This window comes from Sinohyriopsis cumingii, chromosome 10 (genome assembly GCF_028554795.1).
Source record: "Sinohyriopsis cumingii isolate HCF-2022 chromosome 10, ASM2855479v2, whole genome shotgun sequence".
In the NCBI taxonomy this organism is placed as follows: domain Eukaryota; kingdom Metazoa; phylum Mollusca; class Bivalvia; order Unionida; family Unionidae; genus Sinohyriopsis; species Sinohyriopsis cumingii.
The window spans coordinates 66,088,824-66,104,801 of NC_142970.1; the positions used below are offsets into that span (position 1 = coordinate 66,088,824).

The following is a 15,978-nucleotide window of genomic DNA, read 5'->3' on the forward strand; positions in this document are numbered from 1 at the left end:
AAACTTCTGTTTGATACTAAATTAGTTGCCTTTCTGTCCTTTATACCAACATTGACCGTTCGCGGAGATTGGTATTTCGGCCATATAATCTCATATTACAAGAAAGACGTAAAAACTGCAATATTTAGATAGTAAATGAGAATTTTGTCATTATCGGTGTGATCATATGATCACGTATTTCACCAGTATGTTATATATGTATTCGAGTATATGCAAATCAATGAGAAATCAATAGACGAATAAAAAAGTTAGGTTATAAATCAAATCCGATAAATAAATTGATAGTAATTTATATCAAATTGAAAAAGAAGATTACAGATCCGAATTTATATGTTACTTTGCGACCAATCAACCTCAGCATAAAATACAAACTTAAAGCATTTGTGGGAACTGTATACAGTGTAATAAATCTTTTCTGGATCCATAATAAATATGACACGTTTATGTGTTTGTAGTGAAGACGATTAGTCGCATACGGTACGTTTATTAACGGAAAAATGAAGTTAACAATTTCATTAAAAAAAGAGATAAGAATTATTAGAAATATTTACCTTCAGTATTATTAAGTGCACTATTTGTCGCATTCTCGTTTGAAAGAAAATATTTGTTGATATGTATATTTTGCTACACTAATGAAATTCATTTCAAAATGTGGCATGGATGTGATCTCTCTGTCTGTCTCTCTCCTTACCTCTCACTGATTTATACATTGACTTATCCTCTGCATCCCTATATTTCTCTTTCCATCTCCCCCACCTCGCCAAATCTGCCTCGCTTCATTTATGTCTGTGAGTCTGTCCTCACTGTCTCTATGCGTGCATGTCTCGCAGGCATAAACTCAATTATAACCTTTCATGCAGGAACGAAAATGTAAGGAAAGTATAATTGAGTGATGAGTTGTCTGTGTGTGTGTATATATATATATATATATATATATATATATATATATATATATATATATATATATATATATATATATATAATCCTGTAAAAAGGTTCTATAATTTCGATGTTAGATGATATTGTAAAGGTTTATTGGTTTCACTATGTACAATCCAAAGACCAGGCACTAAGAAAATTCCAGAATAAACTTAAAAACAATTTCAATTTCGCTGAAATATTTCTGAAATCTGTATCCTTGACTAGCCCCAAATTTCCGTTACGATTCTATGGTCATAAACTATGTAACAGAAAGAAGAAACCAACTAGTTATGTAAAAATTTACAAATAATTTTAATTTGAAAAATTATAAATTAATACGTATGTGGAACATAACAGTATTATGAAGTAAATCTAATATAATCCCTAAAAATGAAAAGTTCCGTATAAATTTCAAATCTGGATATGATGTACTCGTCCGCCAAGAATCTTGACTTGACTTTGTCCAAATGACATTGTATATAACTCCTTCGACTGTTCTGGTAGCCTGGCGGTCAGAGCGTCTGCATCGGACGCGGGAGGTCGCGGGCTCGAACCCGTGCCGAATCATACCAAAGACTATAAATGGTACTAACAGCTACCTCGCTTGGCGCTCAGTAATAACAGGTTAGTGCTAGGACGGGTTGGCCTGGTGCAATGACAAAGTGACTGGGTGGGACATAGTGCTACATGTCTGCGGCATGATGCCCCAGGGTTAGACATCACTATAAACTATCACACTGCTCTCATCATAGCGATATGATAACAAAAATGAAAACTACATTAAAAATCTGACGAATCACACACACATTCACACTCACACAGAACTCCTTCGAATAATTCACAATAGTTCCAGATCAGTATCATAATCTAATAAACGAGTACTTCCTGTTTCCACTGAGCAGTCCAAGCAAATGTTTTTCTCCGAAAATACTACCTAAATTCAACATAAAGCACGTATACAGACTGAATGTTATAACAGTTGTTGTTCTAGGGTTTAACGCCATTTTTCAGCACAAGATAGGCTATACATGGCGGCCAGTATAAGTGGTGGAGGAAGAACCCTGGAAAACCCAGGGAAGAACCACCGACCCACGAGAAGCTACTGGCAGGCTTTCCCACTTACCCACACTAGCCGAACCTTGGACTCGAACCCACGCAGACAGAGGTGAGATGGCAGTGATCCGGAACGGTGAGCGTTTTAGACCACTCGGCCACTCGAGGCACCTTTATAACAGTAACAAGAGCAATAAGAATGACTCTATAGATGCAATGAAACATGATTGCTCAGTAATCTTATATAGCCTTATGCTACAACTATATTTCACAACATACCCCCGCCTGACAGATAATACTACTCAATCTAATGTTTCTAAGTATCTATTTCATTTGACCTAATTCATCCAGTAAGAATTATTTTAATTAACTGAATTATTCTAGACCCATCCTAATATATCTGATTAATGGGAAAATGGACAATATGCCGTTATGGGAGCATTCTCTATACTTCATGCATATTATTGGAATATGTTATGACTGAGACACCGATCTTGGCTAAATGACATACAGAGCAACTAACGAATGTTTTCCCATAGTTTGCAACTGTTGTCATCTTTAATGTTTTAGCCCGTATTCTGAGAAATTGGTTGCAGTCTGGAGTTCAACGTAACATTTAGTCTATTTTCTCTCTCATTAATGAACGCGTCCATTTTGACCCTTTCCTTTTTTTTAACAATATTTTAAAATACACGCCGTTTGAAATTTATAGGTTTATAACGAATATGAGAATAGTATTATATAATAGGTAGTCACTATAATAGAAAAACTAATTCAAACCACGAGAGTCCTAAACAAGAGACATTTTGCCGCGGTATATACCGAAAGATGTAAATAATCCAATAATTCTATTATGTTTCTATCATAGACCTCCTTCATCTTTGCCAATTCAATGTTTCTCGTGCTGCTACCTTAAATAAGATGGGGCAACCTAACAGAACTCCGAAGAGGGATATTTTTATTGGAAACAGCGGTGGATCGGGTCATAACGATTGCCCACTTTTCTACTCTTCATCTTTCAACAACATTTTTAAAGTCAAAGTCGTTATTGTTGGAGACATGGGAGTCGGCAAATCGTCTATTGCTGCAAGATTTGTGAACGGAACCTTTACTCCGCAGTATATAGCAACAGTTGGGGGTACGTACAATTTCCTTTATATAAGCACTTGGGTGAAACTTATGAAACATTTAATAAAACTGTGAAACTTTGAGCTTTTAGGTATCACGGTACCAATTGTTTTTCCATATACCTCAATGCTAATGTTTTGTGAAATAAATATACTTTCTGTCCTACTTGGGCATGCATGTCACACACTGTCATATAGAACAATGCTAGATTGTCAATTTGACAATGACATAACCAGGTACTCCATTGCATTTAAGAGAGATAACTCTACTGGAACTAGACAGGGGTAAGAGTTATCTAGTCACAACAAGCACATTTTCAGCCATGTGTTCCATATTTTAAAAAAATCATAAAAAATACAAAATATGATCTAGACAGAAATTAACACAAACTCACATGTTGCCAAGAGGCTCAACATTTTTTAAGCCAAACAGAAAGTACAACTCTTACATAATGCACCAATCACAGCTAGTGTTGTTCTTTAATTCTGAATACAATGTTCCATACACCTTAAGCTCCGCCCACCTGGACTTGCGCAATTGGTACCGTTATACCATATAAGGTGAAAGGCGGGTGATACTGGTGTAAGCGTCAGGCTGGTGACATGTATTCGTATTATCCACGTAGTTGCTGTCAGAAAGATGGTCTCTTTTGGACAATTTTGAAAACATTTGTGCATCCGGCAGTAATTTCACGGCAAGTGACCGTAAACCATATGAATTAAATCGTATATTGAGAAGTGGACACTTTCAGAAAGGAATAACCTTGTTCGAATGTAATCTTTGATATAACTTAGGGGGCAGAACAAAAATTTCAAACAACAACAACATAGCATTTGTCACTTTTAACGTAGCTGTATTCTGATTTTACTGAATCAAGTTAATATGTTTTATTGTGTCCTTTTTTGAATAATGTATATACATAAAGATTGAAACCTAAATGGTAGCTTTTGAGTGTCATTAGTGCGTTGAGTGCCATTATTAATTTGTGTCCCACGATATGCTTTATCCTCGTACCTCGGACAAACGTTCAAAAGATTATTAAATAGATCAGCCAAATCTGCTTTGATGCTATGCTAGGATGTTGTTTTGAGCAATTAGTTGGTTTTGAAATGCAACGTAAGTGAGAAACTAGCCAATTCTCTTTCATACATGATGCGAAAATCGTGGGATCTGTATTGAAACAGAATCATTAGTATATGCTTATTTGTTCCCCCGTTAACTTTACATTGTCAGAATCGTTCAGTATTCACCGATACTGAACGCGCGCGACAATACACATATAACATTCACGTGAATAAAGGAACTACTTTCTTTTGTAAACAAACAATGGACTCAGACGCCAGCACTTTTGATTTGTAAACAAATCATGTACACTCGCTTAAGAGGCTCTTTACGTTGTGGTTGTTTAAATTTGTTTTTGAATGAACTAAAACATGTAGCGTGGACTGCAAAAAAAACCCAGCTGTTTTGGCACATTCCGCGTTGATACAATGTTTCCGATTTAGGCTAGCTACATTATATAAATGATGGAAGATTATGTCCTTACAAATAACATACAAGTGACAAGGCATATACTGTTTTCTTTAGCTGGTGATAATAATGGCAAAATAAAATATACTTACAGTTTTACATCCTGAATTTCCTAAATATATGTTTTCTTAATTCTGCAAATCCGAATTACATCAGCAATGTCATTCAATCTGGATTACATATTTTGAAATTGTGCTGTTATTTCGATGATAAGTGCAATTGCATCCTCCTTACTGCACTAAAAATGAAATAAGCATTAAATTACATAACGTCTTCTTGATAATTGCAATAGTTTATGACCATAGAGTTGAACGCCCCGAGTGGCCGACTGGTCTAAAGCGCTCACAGTTACAGGTAACTGCCATCTCACCTCTGTCTGCGTGGGTTAGAGTCTCGGATTCGGCCAATGTGAGTGTGTGAAAAAGCTTGCCAGTAGCTTCTCGTGGGTTAGTAGTTCTTTCTGGGGGTTTCTTGGCTCCGCCGCCATTTATAACCTATATTGTGCGACAAAATGAGTTAAATCCTACAACAACAACAACGAGTATCAGTAGTAGGAAATATGCAATTATGCTTGCACGATCGTAATTGTTTTCCCTCTTCAAGTCACGTTTGAGAGCAGGATAGATAAATCAAATGTTCCAATAAACTAGGTTTCTCCGAGAATACGTACTACTCGACCACATCAATACCACAGCAATGCTTCATTCTAACCCAACATTTCTGAAGACGAAATCTTTTCTTTACTGTTTATACTTTACAGACGAAGGGCAATAACCATTGCCCATTACAGCCAATTGCTGCGTGGATGTAGCGCTAGTTTTGAACGGAGCGAAACAACTTGTTACAGGATGGTGGCTTTGTGGGTATTATGGGGTAGTATTGAAGTAATTTGATCGGGTAAGTATTCAAGGAGAAACATAATTTGCTGAAACATTTGTTTCCTCCTTCGCATAGGTTCCCAAATTACAATAACATTATTATAATAGGTAATAGGCAGATGGAATGTAGAGCATGATACCGGGGGAAACAGATTGGATTCCTCGTACGAAGGTTAACCCACTCTCCCCAATTCGCATGTGTGCATCTCTCGTGTTAGCAGCAAACCAGGAGGCGATGTGGTTACGTCTGGTATGAAGACATATTGATATATCATTACCAATGCAATTTAAGGACGAATCCAGCTAAATATATACAGGGTGCCTGTCCGGATGTTGTGTTGATGTCAACTCGATCGGGCAACCGTCCTTTTTGACTGAAAATGGGCACATTGGAATCAGGGTGTGACACTCTGGAGACAAGCCACACAAAAGTGAAAGCTCTAAAAGTGGACTGTGAATGGCAGACGACGGCTTGCACTATAACGGTCAAAGGCTGGGAAACATTGGTCTCATTTCGTGAGCAGAGGTCATCATGAGGCGACCCTTTTCTGGTGAGATGTTGGAGTATGACGTATGTATTACCCACATCAACCAGGATGACATGGTTTACATGGCTTATTGCCTCTTTCCCAGGTTTAAGTTGAGAAAAAGGCGTCTACGAGCTCCAAAATTTCGTTCAGTCCGCGTTAGATAACGTCTGTGTGCACTGACGGGTCTAGTTAGAAAGCATATTAAGGTGTATAAACACAGGAGAATGTTCGTCTAATAACTCTTTGATTGCCCACTGACATAAACCGAGCCCTGGCGACGAAACCGGGAAGCGTAATAAGGACCGCATAGCTATGCAATCAGGACTGAAGGTTTGGCTTGATCAACAGAGAGGGCATGCGATTCACGTATTAAGCTATCATGAAGCAGGTATTGCATAAAAGTTGATTCAGGCTCAAACTGGTTTCAAAATAACCAAGTCAGAACCCTAGAAATAATCCATTTGCATAAAAGAGTGAGTGATTTAGTCCTATGAATATCAATGTTGATCATCAAGCGAGAGAGGCCATTGTTATTGTCAAGATTTTCACTGCCATGTGTCCTTCCAGTGATTTTGGTATACTTAACAATCTCCAGCATCCGCATCTGGGGGGGGACCGGAATTTTGCTATAAGTCTGAGGGTACGTCCGTCGGATATAAAAAAGACGAAGTGTGGGATGGTGTGGAAGGCGCTTGACAAAATGAGAATCTAATCGCCTCTGAGTCAGTTTCGACCGCCCACTCTTCTGGCAGAAGTAATGGATGAGACGCTGTTTGAAAACCAATTGACTGGAGCCTACCGGATAGTGGTTTGCGAGTGGGCGGGAATACTAGTCAACGGGCGTATTGATTTGGGCGTGATTGTGGAGAAACTAAATATTCAATATCCTTGATATGACTTCCTTCGAGAATGATTTAAAGATTGTTTCCCTATATATAATGGGATAATCTGCTTGTTTTGAGCTTGTGGAGAAAACGATTCCGTATCGTCATGCCTCTGGATATTACGTCTTTGCGAGTGAGACATAGAAGATTATAAGGTGATGTATGCTGAGCATGGAGATGATGGGCAGTCTTGGGTTGCCTGCCTCTACACTTCCTCTATCTTGTCATCGAAAAGTAGAGGCGATCGGAAGGAACAGATTCTCGGTGTCAGTACACGATATGGCTTGAGCCAGATTAAGCGTAATTTCCGTCACATCGCACAAGATCAAGATCAGCAGAATCCATCCAATCGTATGAAATTACAATGTGTCATTCCTGAGAATTATTGTTGATAATTTAGCTGTTAACTCCCATGCATGTTCGTTGTTGGCTTTGTCTGAGAGCCTAAATCAGTCTGAGTCGTCACGTTCAGCAACGAATACATGGCCCCTATATGATGAACCAGCTTTGAAATTGGGTACAGGGCGCCTTTATCAAACGTTTAGGAAGCAGGTGAAGTCAGATTGGCCCCAGAATCATTCTTGTCTAACATCGAAAGAAGACGTCAAAAATGGGCCTTATAAAGGCAAAGCAAAAGACGCTAGTAGATGACCCAAAGCTAAATGTAATTGTCTGGGTCATTGATCTTGGAAAATAAATTCTTGGCAATTTCCTACTTATTTCCCTACTGCAAGGGACGACGGAAGGAAGGGTTGACGTGTCCGCTTCAAGATCGACTGAGACCTTGATCCTGGTTGCCGGCATGGAGTCGAATATTCCCACTCCATATCTTCCTCAAGTGCCGCCTAAAAGATATATAAGGTACAATCCATGATGGGGTCTGAGTATGAATTATCACCAAAAATTATCACAGCAGCCTTTTTAGACTCTCTCGGTTCCGTCCATCAGGCTAGGCGGTGAATAAATGGCTTGACATATATGTATGTTGTAGAGGCTGAATTGGTACGGACGACTTGTAGAAATAAATCCACTTGTACTGATGTCGGGCATATGGACGGCAGTGTAAAGGTCTGCACGTTCGAGTAATGGATGTCTTAGGAGGCCTGACAGATCTGCTTATAAGATCCTAAGCAATTTGAATGTTCCATAGCTCTACTAGAAAAGGCACAGTACGATGAGTAACGGAAGCCAATCGGCCAATGAACGGTATAGTCCTAGAATCGGGCTGATAGAGGGTACGGTCGGTGGTCGAGACGGCTTTAAAGCTGAGGTGCTGCTAGACGGTATGGATCCCAACAGGTCTGATGGACGGTATGTTCGGCAGCCGAGATGGCAAAACTTACGGAGGCTGTAAGGTATGGATCGAGAACCTGGCGGCTGGACACTACGTTAGGCATCCGGAAAGGCATCCAAACTGAGATATGGATAAACTGTATGGACCGGGATAGGGACGGCTGGACGGTAAGGCCAGCAGTAAAACTGCATCCAAACTGACGTGCGTATAGACGGCACTGCTCATTCAAGTCAGTTTTAAACCACATGTGTCCGGACTTACAGGCCCGAAGGTCATGCAAAGCATGCGGATGGGAGGGGGGGGGGGGGCACTTATGCAAGCTGGGGTGCCTGAAATTGGGTTGAAACTATACAGTACTGTAGTCATTCTAGGCTAAAAAAGAAGAAGACGAAATGACGGGGTAAAATTGGGAAAAAACTAATACATTATGACGTTGCTTATTATACCAAACGACACATCTCTAACTTATGAGATGATGTAGATGTTGAAGAAAAGGTCGCAGTTTTCTCCATTCTCCAGATGTATTGGTTTCCCCCACCAAGTCGGCAAAAGGTTCAATATGAATTGACCGTTGCAAATATTCTTTGATTTTGCACGCCACTCCCTGTTTCTTGCAGTTTTTCTTAAAAATGTAGACCATGTATGTTCAACGACCAGCTGGTACATATGCTTCACGTAACCGACGCTGTATTATTTGTACATGCGCGACACGATGGAAGAGATTTCTCATTGGATTTAAATTCTTGTATTTATCATATTTAATCGTCATGGTTGATTCAGGAACAATACAGCAAGAAAGAAAAGAAAGAAATAGATAAATGACTTAAGAACGTCAGAAACTAAAGGTGATAAATAAGTAGACTTAGTAAGATAAACTGCAACACCTTATATTACAATGTACCTGTATAGAATCTTGCGGTCAGAGAACGCATCAACTTAGTGCGTATGTGTGAAACTTTTCAAACAATTATGGTAAAAGTTCCGAAAATAGCAAACTTATCAGTAGATGGGATTAAATTTAGCACAAATTTCCACTGAATTTTGAGAGGCGAATTGAACGATGTTGTTAGTTCAGGAGCGAAGGCTTACAACTAACGGCACCTTTACACGGCAAGGGCAGGTAACCGGCAAATGCTTTTTGCCTTTTAACACTATAGTATAGACAGGAAAAGACACATTTTTGTATTTGGGAGAGCTGAATTCATGAGCTACTTTATGTTTCTAACATTAATATTATCGGGGACCGCATTCTAAAGTGAAGCTCTTCTAATCGCCGAAGACAGATCATATATCAATATTTTATTTTCTGGTATTTATTTCAAATTATTTCATATCGGTTACACGAATATCTTTGGAATTTTATTAAATCCCGATCGCATAATTCAAACGTATTGGTATACTGATCAATCGTGCGAAATCCCAAGCGAATCTTCACTGATTCACCATTTGTAGCTTATCACACACGTGAAAATCTTAATGACATCTTTATCTGGGTATCACTGAAGTCACATGTAAGCCAAACACATAGAGACACTTCTGATACCTTTGAAAACTAAAGGGGCAATGTAATTCAATGCATTATTATTATTATTATTATTATGATCATTATTATTATTGTTGTTGTTGTTGTTTATGTTGTTGTTGTTCTTGCTCTAAAGCAGCACAAATTATATTCAATTGAGAAATTAATATTAACAATAATAAGTCTTGTGAAAAGTTTTATAATGGATTAAAATTTATAATGGATTAAAATGTGCTTATGATGCAGAAAGAGTCTGGCGCAATGTACGGAATGCTTTTATAAAAAGCAAGTTCTTCTTTGATTTAGTAGTTTTAGACCATCTTGTGTTACTTGGTTTGCAATACTTGCTGTACTTTTGTTGTGTCCTTCTCTTCTGCTTGTTGTACCGTATTTTCGCGTATATAAGACGCGTCTTATATACAATTTTACTTACCCCGCACCCTAAGTGCGTGCTATATTCGTGGGCGTCTTATCTACTTATTTTTTTACACAAACGAAAACTCAGCCAACAATTTTTACAATAAACATTTACTAAATCGTCGTTTCTCCTTCAAATCCATCGAAACTTTCTTCGAATTCACTCTCGTCGCCGAATGCATCCATAGCCGCTGCTAATCGATCCTCATTGGCGTCAGTGGTATCGGATGCAGCCGAGTCGTCATCCCAAGAACTGATATCGGCGGCCGGTTCTGGAATTTTCCGACACTTTCTGAAGCCATTGATGATTGTTCTTCTTTTCACTTTCTCCCATGCCCGGAGAACCCAATTGCACACATCTACGTACGTTGCACGACGTTGATGACCAACTAGCGTGAAGGTGTGCTTACCGCTAGTCATCCAACGATCCCATTCCTCACGAACAAAAGTCTTAAATGGATGATTGACGGCAACATCCAAGGGCTGGAGCTTACAAGTCAGACCAACTGGTATAATGGCTATGTGGGCTCCAGCATTGTTGATGTGTTTCTGCACAGTTGTCTCCTTGTGTGCAGCCAAAATATGGTAGACCGCTCCGGTTAGTAGTTAGAACGTCCGCATCAGAAGCGGGAGGTCGTGGATTCGAACCCCGGGCGAGTCATACCAAAGACTTACAAAAATGGTACTAGGCGCTCAGCATTAAGAGGCCAGTGTCTGAACTGGATGGCCTGGTGTCAGGATAATGTGACTGGGTGGGACATCATGCTACATTTCTGCGGCATGATATCCCAGTGCCAGACATCACATACAAGCTGCCACACTGCAGACATCGTAGCGATATGACTGAAACATTGCTAAAGCTACATTAAAAATCCTAATGACACATGACACTCTGCTTCTTATAAAAATACACATAAAAACACCATGACTTGATGAAACTATGTTCTCTCTAAGTGTTTTGGTTTCTTAGGTAGATATGTCCTTATTCATTTTTTCCACTTAATTTTGTTTTATCTAGGAAGCAATTGTAAACATAACTATAAAATTATGTTTGGAATGTTTGCAGTTTGGTTATGTAAGCTTATTGCTTGGTTAAGAAAGTTTCACCCATGTTTGTTTTCCTACACAAAGACGAGCCATATGTCAAAGTTATGCAATGCAAGTAAACTTGGTATTCAATATATGGTTTCATAGGTTCTTTTCTGTATAAAGAAGTGAAGATGCCAGACTATACCATATTATTTCAAATCTGGGACACAGCAGGGCAGGAGCGGTTCAGAAGCATTGTTCCTATGTACCTACGTGGCGCTCAGGCGGCACTTGTTGTGTATGACGTCACCAATTTAGTGAGTATTTGTTTAATATATATATATATATATATATATATATATATATATATATATATATATATATATATATATATATATCGTTCCATCCTAACGTAACAGAAACGGCGTTGTTGTTAACGGCCTTAAGAATGTGTATTTAAAAGAATGAATGTACACCATGGCGTCATTTTTATTGCGAGACTTGAAGACCACTTAGAATGTTCGCGTAAAATCTTCTCAATTTCAGACGTCGAGAATCAATGGCAACCACTGACGTCATCCTCATCATTATTGAGAAATGGTTATTGATGCTGTTGTCATGGGCATACAAGTTGCATATATTTTCTCTTTCAAACTATTTTCATTAAAATCGTACTATTACAGAAACAACGACTTCAAGAAGCATTTGACCATTAACGCTTAAATCCTTGTCCAAAATATCGTTGGTGATTTTGGTGTTGTATTTGTTATCATTATCGTCGTTTAATGCATTATCACTGGTGATCATCTGAAGTCTCTTTATCACAGATCTCTTTTCGTCGTTTTATTTGCGATTTCTTTTGTAAATTTTGGTTTTTAAAGCAATTATTGAATACAGAAAAAGTTAAATATCAAAGCTTACTTTATTATGGACAGTTATTTTCTGAATCAATCTGGGTCTAACAAAGAAAAATTCAGTCCAATATTCATCTATTTTAATGCACTACTACTTTCGCTATTGCAACAGCTCCTGTTTCTGTTGATTATGTGGAAGCTCCAGCAACAATTAGTACTACAGCTTATAACACTACAACACCCATCTACCCTTCATCACGTTCTTTTTCTTGTATTATTATTATTATTATTATTATTATTATCATTAATTAGTAGTATTATTATTAATTATTATTATTATTAATATCATTAGTAGTAGTAGTAGTAGTAGTAATTATTATCAGTAGTATTATTATTTATTATTATTATTAGTAGTAGTATTTTTTATTATTAATTATTATTATTTATTTTATTATTAATATTATTATTAGTAGTAGTAATTATTATCAGTAGTATTATTAATTATTATTAGTAGTAGTATTAATTAGTATTATTAATTATTAATTATTATTAATTATGATTATTATTTTTATTATTAGTTATTATTATTATTAATTATCATTATTATTATTATTATTATTATTATTATTACAGGATAGTTTTAGAAAAGTAAGTATGTGGCTGAAAGAAATACATAAGCATTGTACTGAAAATATTACGACGGTGCTGATTGCCGCCAAATGTGACTTGCCGTCGATTGTTGATCCTTCAGTAAGTATTAGAACACACGCAAAGTTCAAGCCAATTTATAGATAGATAGATAGATAGATAGATAGATAGATAAGATAGATAAGATAGATAGATAGATAGATAGATAGATAGATAGAATGATAGATAGATAGATAGTCCTTAATTTCTCACATACTGCATTATTAATATTTCGTTATTCGCACACATCTCCAAATCTCACCCATGTCTCTGCCAAACCACATATCCACTGTTATGCATATCTATAAGTTTTGTAATTTGTACCCGAGGCTGTAAATTTTAGCAGTTATTTATAGCTGTGCTTGTGAGCGTGTATAAAGTTTATTTCAAGATGTTAAGGAATTTAACATTGAGTAGGATATATAAATAGATGCTAACGTACATGTTGCCAGTTACTAATAATACAATTATTAGTAAAGATGTTTACAAAATTCGGTCTTTTTCCATTGGACAGGTCTGTCGATTGGTATCTTACATTAATAAAGTTAATTCCCATTGGATGGGTTAAATCTGAGTTCCTGCACGACATTGGGAATCTGCGATTTGTCACGTAGCAGTAATAGCAGTGTGCGTGATTTAGCTTTTGGCCTGTATAAATGTGGCTCAGACTGGGCAGTTGTTTATTCCTTTTTATTGTGGTCTTGTTTTAATATTAAATAAGTTGTATGTTGTATTCACATTTTATATGAGAGGATAAGCATTTGTTTGGATAAAGCAGTGAACATAGAAGTCCTCATCGGATTTTAAGATAAGTTGGATTTATTGTGAATTATTCAAAGGAGTTCTGGACAATGTTACTTGACATGTCAAGACTGTTGGAGGACTAATAATCTGAAATTTATACGAATATTTTCATTATTTTTACTTTAACAGAAAATTTTCAGGATTATTTTGGATTCAATTCATACAAATATAAGTTACTCTTAAATTTTTGTTTTATAATATTGATAATTAAATTATTTGTTAAGTGTTACAAAACGTGTTAGTTTTGCTTCTTTCTGTTACATAGTTTATAACCATATCACAGGCTATTGCACTCGTTTGGTCGATCTAAAACAGTAGACGTATCCAGTATCTTGTCTGGGAGCATGCATCCTGTCGAGATCAATCGAAAGCATCTAATGCATTAGAAGAGAAGTGGAAAACGCATCCTATCAAAGTCATTCTAAAGAATCCAATGCACCGGAAGTGAAACATGCGCTAATGTCAATATTAATCGAAAGCATCTAATGCATCACAAATGGACAACGTACCCTGTCGAGGTTGGTCGCAAGCATCCAAGGCATCCTGAGTGGAACATGCTCCCTGTCAAGGTTAATAAAAAAGTATCCAATGCATCGGAACTAAAGTTATCATTTTAAATCCTTCATTACTATCACTTCCAAGTCGCATACGACCAACAACCGTCCCAAAATGCAATACGACATTTCCAGCTGATAGAACATTCTCTGTGCCAGTATATGGAGCTTGAATAGGAAAACATGGCTTGCTATGCAGTTAATTATATCGCTATGCAGTTAATTGTATTGCCTTTCTTCGGCAAGTTCATGTACAAAGAATAGAGAGGGAAGGTAACTGTCACTTCCGTTTAATTCTTCTCTGACTAGTTTCACTTGTTCTAATCAAATCTTATGTTTACCGATATGCCGCATTACAGTTGTTCAACTGTACATATAAAATTGCATTTTGAATATAAAATGGTGGCGATGTTTGTAGTTAAGGTCAGGAATTATATAGCTTTAGGAAACCATAATTGAAGATTTGTTTTCTCTGCAGACTGCTCAAGAGTTCGCAACAACGAACCGAATGTTATTTATGGAAACATCGGCTATAACAGGCCTTAATGTAGATAAAGTATTCACGATGCTTGGTATGTATACGGTATATTTGTAGTATGTTTCCTCTTTGCTGAGATAATATATTTCTATTGTTTCTACCTTTCATATCTGATTTATTGATTGTATTATTTTGGAGTATGATTGATTTCGTGGACGCTATACTAACCTACGTCACATGCACTTGGATGACATGTACTTGTTTTGCATTAGCTCTAAATCTCAACCGCTTGAAATAAATGCCTCAGTAGTGAAGGGGGCGATATAGCGACAATTGAAATCCCAGTAAAAAGATCGTGTGCCTCAAAAGCGACAAGATAAATAGCGACAAAAGGTTGGGAATGTATACGGACAATAGTAATGAAACAGGTGAGTGTCGTCACGATCCTGGACACTGGCAACAATGTTGCAAGGAGCTGACTTAAATCGGGACAAACATCAAACAGTGACAGCGGGGGAAAAAGCTTGAACGCTTGGCGGGACGGGACATATAACTGGATAGACATAGACATAACATAACATAATTTTAGGCAAGAGAGGAAATCTTTTGGAGACCGTGGAGTGGACATGATAAGGGCATTTTGGTTTATATTTCTTCTAATTTCTGGCTTGTCACCAGCACCTTATGAAAGCTATCACATTCGTCTTGTTTTTCTCCTTTTTATCATCCTCCTCTTCATCCTTCTCCATTATTTTCTCTTTTTTCTCTTTTCATTCTCTTCTTTTTCAGTCTTAGAATTCCATTCGTTTATCCTCTCTTTGTCTTCTTTATCTTCATTTTCTCCTTTTCTTCTTTCATCATTTATCGAAGTTGTTCCTTCGCCTTTTTTAAATTATTCGTTTCCATGTTCAAAATATGTGGACTATAGCCACCATTCTCTACTCTGACTAGCATCACTTCTACTATGACTATGGTATCCACAACTTCCTGCAACTTTAACATCTTGTACATACATTTGCTAGCCATTTTATTTGGTTATTCAAGGTTGAATGGCGCTAATGATGAACACTGAAGTCTATATACGTTAAGCACGGACGAGAAGGAAAACATCCATTACACTCACTTCACATATTTTCTACCAACCTAGAACAGAAGAGGGAAAAACCACAATATCTACCATCCACACGAACGTACGCGAACGTATGCAAACACACAATATTCTATTCACACACGGAAAGAGGAAAAAACAAACCCATTATCTACTATCCACACACTGAAGAGTAGAAAAACAAATCCAAAATATACTATCCACACAATGTACGCGCACGCATACAAACACACATACAAACATACATACAAACGTACGCGAACGCACACAAACACACACATACAACGTATGGAGTGAGTGTTTATAA

The 15,978-nt window shown here is 37.2% G+C and overlaps 1 protein-coding gene across 4 annotated transcripts in view; it reads left to right on the plus strand.

Moving 5' to 3' along the window:
- The window catches only part of LOC149790302 (ras-related protein Rab-5A-like), a 44,120-nt gene that overhangs the window by 8,065 nt on the left and 20,077 nt on the right, over nt 1-15,978 (plus strand). For 3 of the 4 annotated variants that reach the window (XM_089972351.1, XM_089972349.1, XM_089972350.1), the window contains exons 2-5: nt 2,843-3,112; nt 11,352-11,503; nt 12,674-12,790; nt 14,564-14,657. In XM_089972351.1, coding sequence (XP_089828477.1) covers nt 2,896-3,112; nt 11,352-11,503; nt 12,674-12,790; nt 14,564-14,657 — 580 coding nt within the window. In that variant the 5' untranslated portion in view covers nt 2,843-2,895. The remainder of the gene's footprint in view (nt 1-2,842; nt 3,113-11,351; nt 11,504-12,673; nt 12,791-14,563; nt 14,658-15,978) is intronic. The other variant, XM_089972352.1, reaches the window with a different exon arrangement.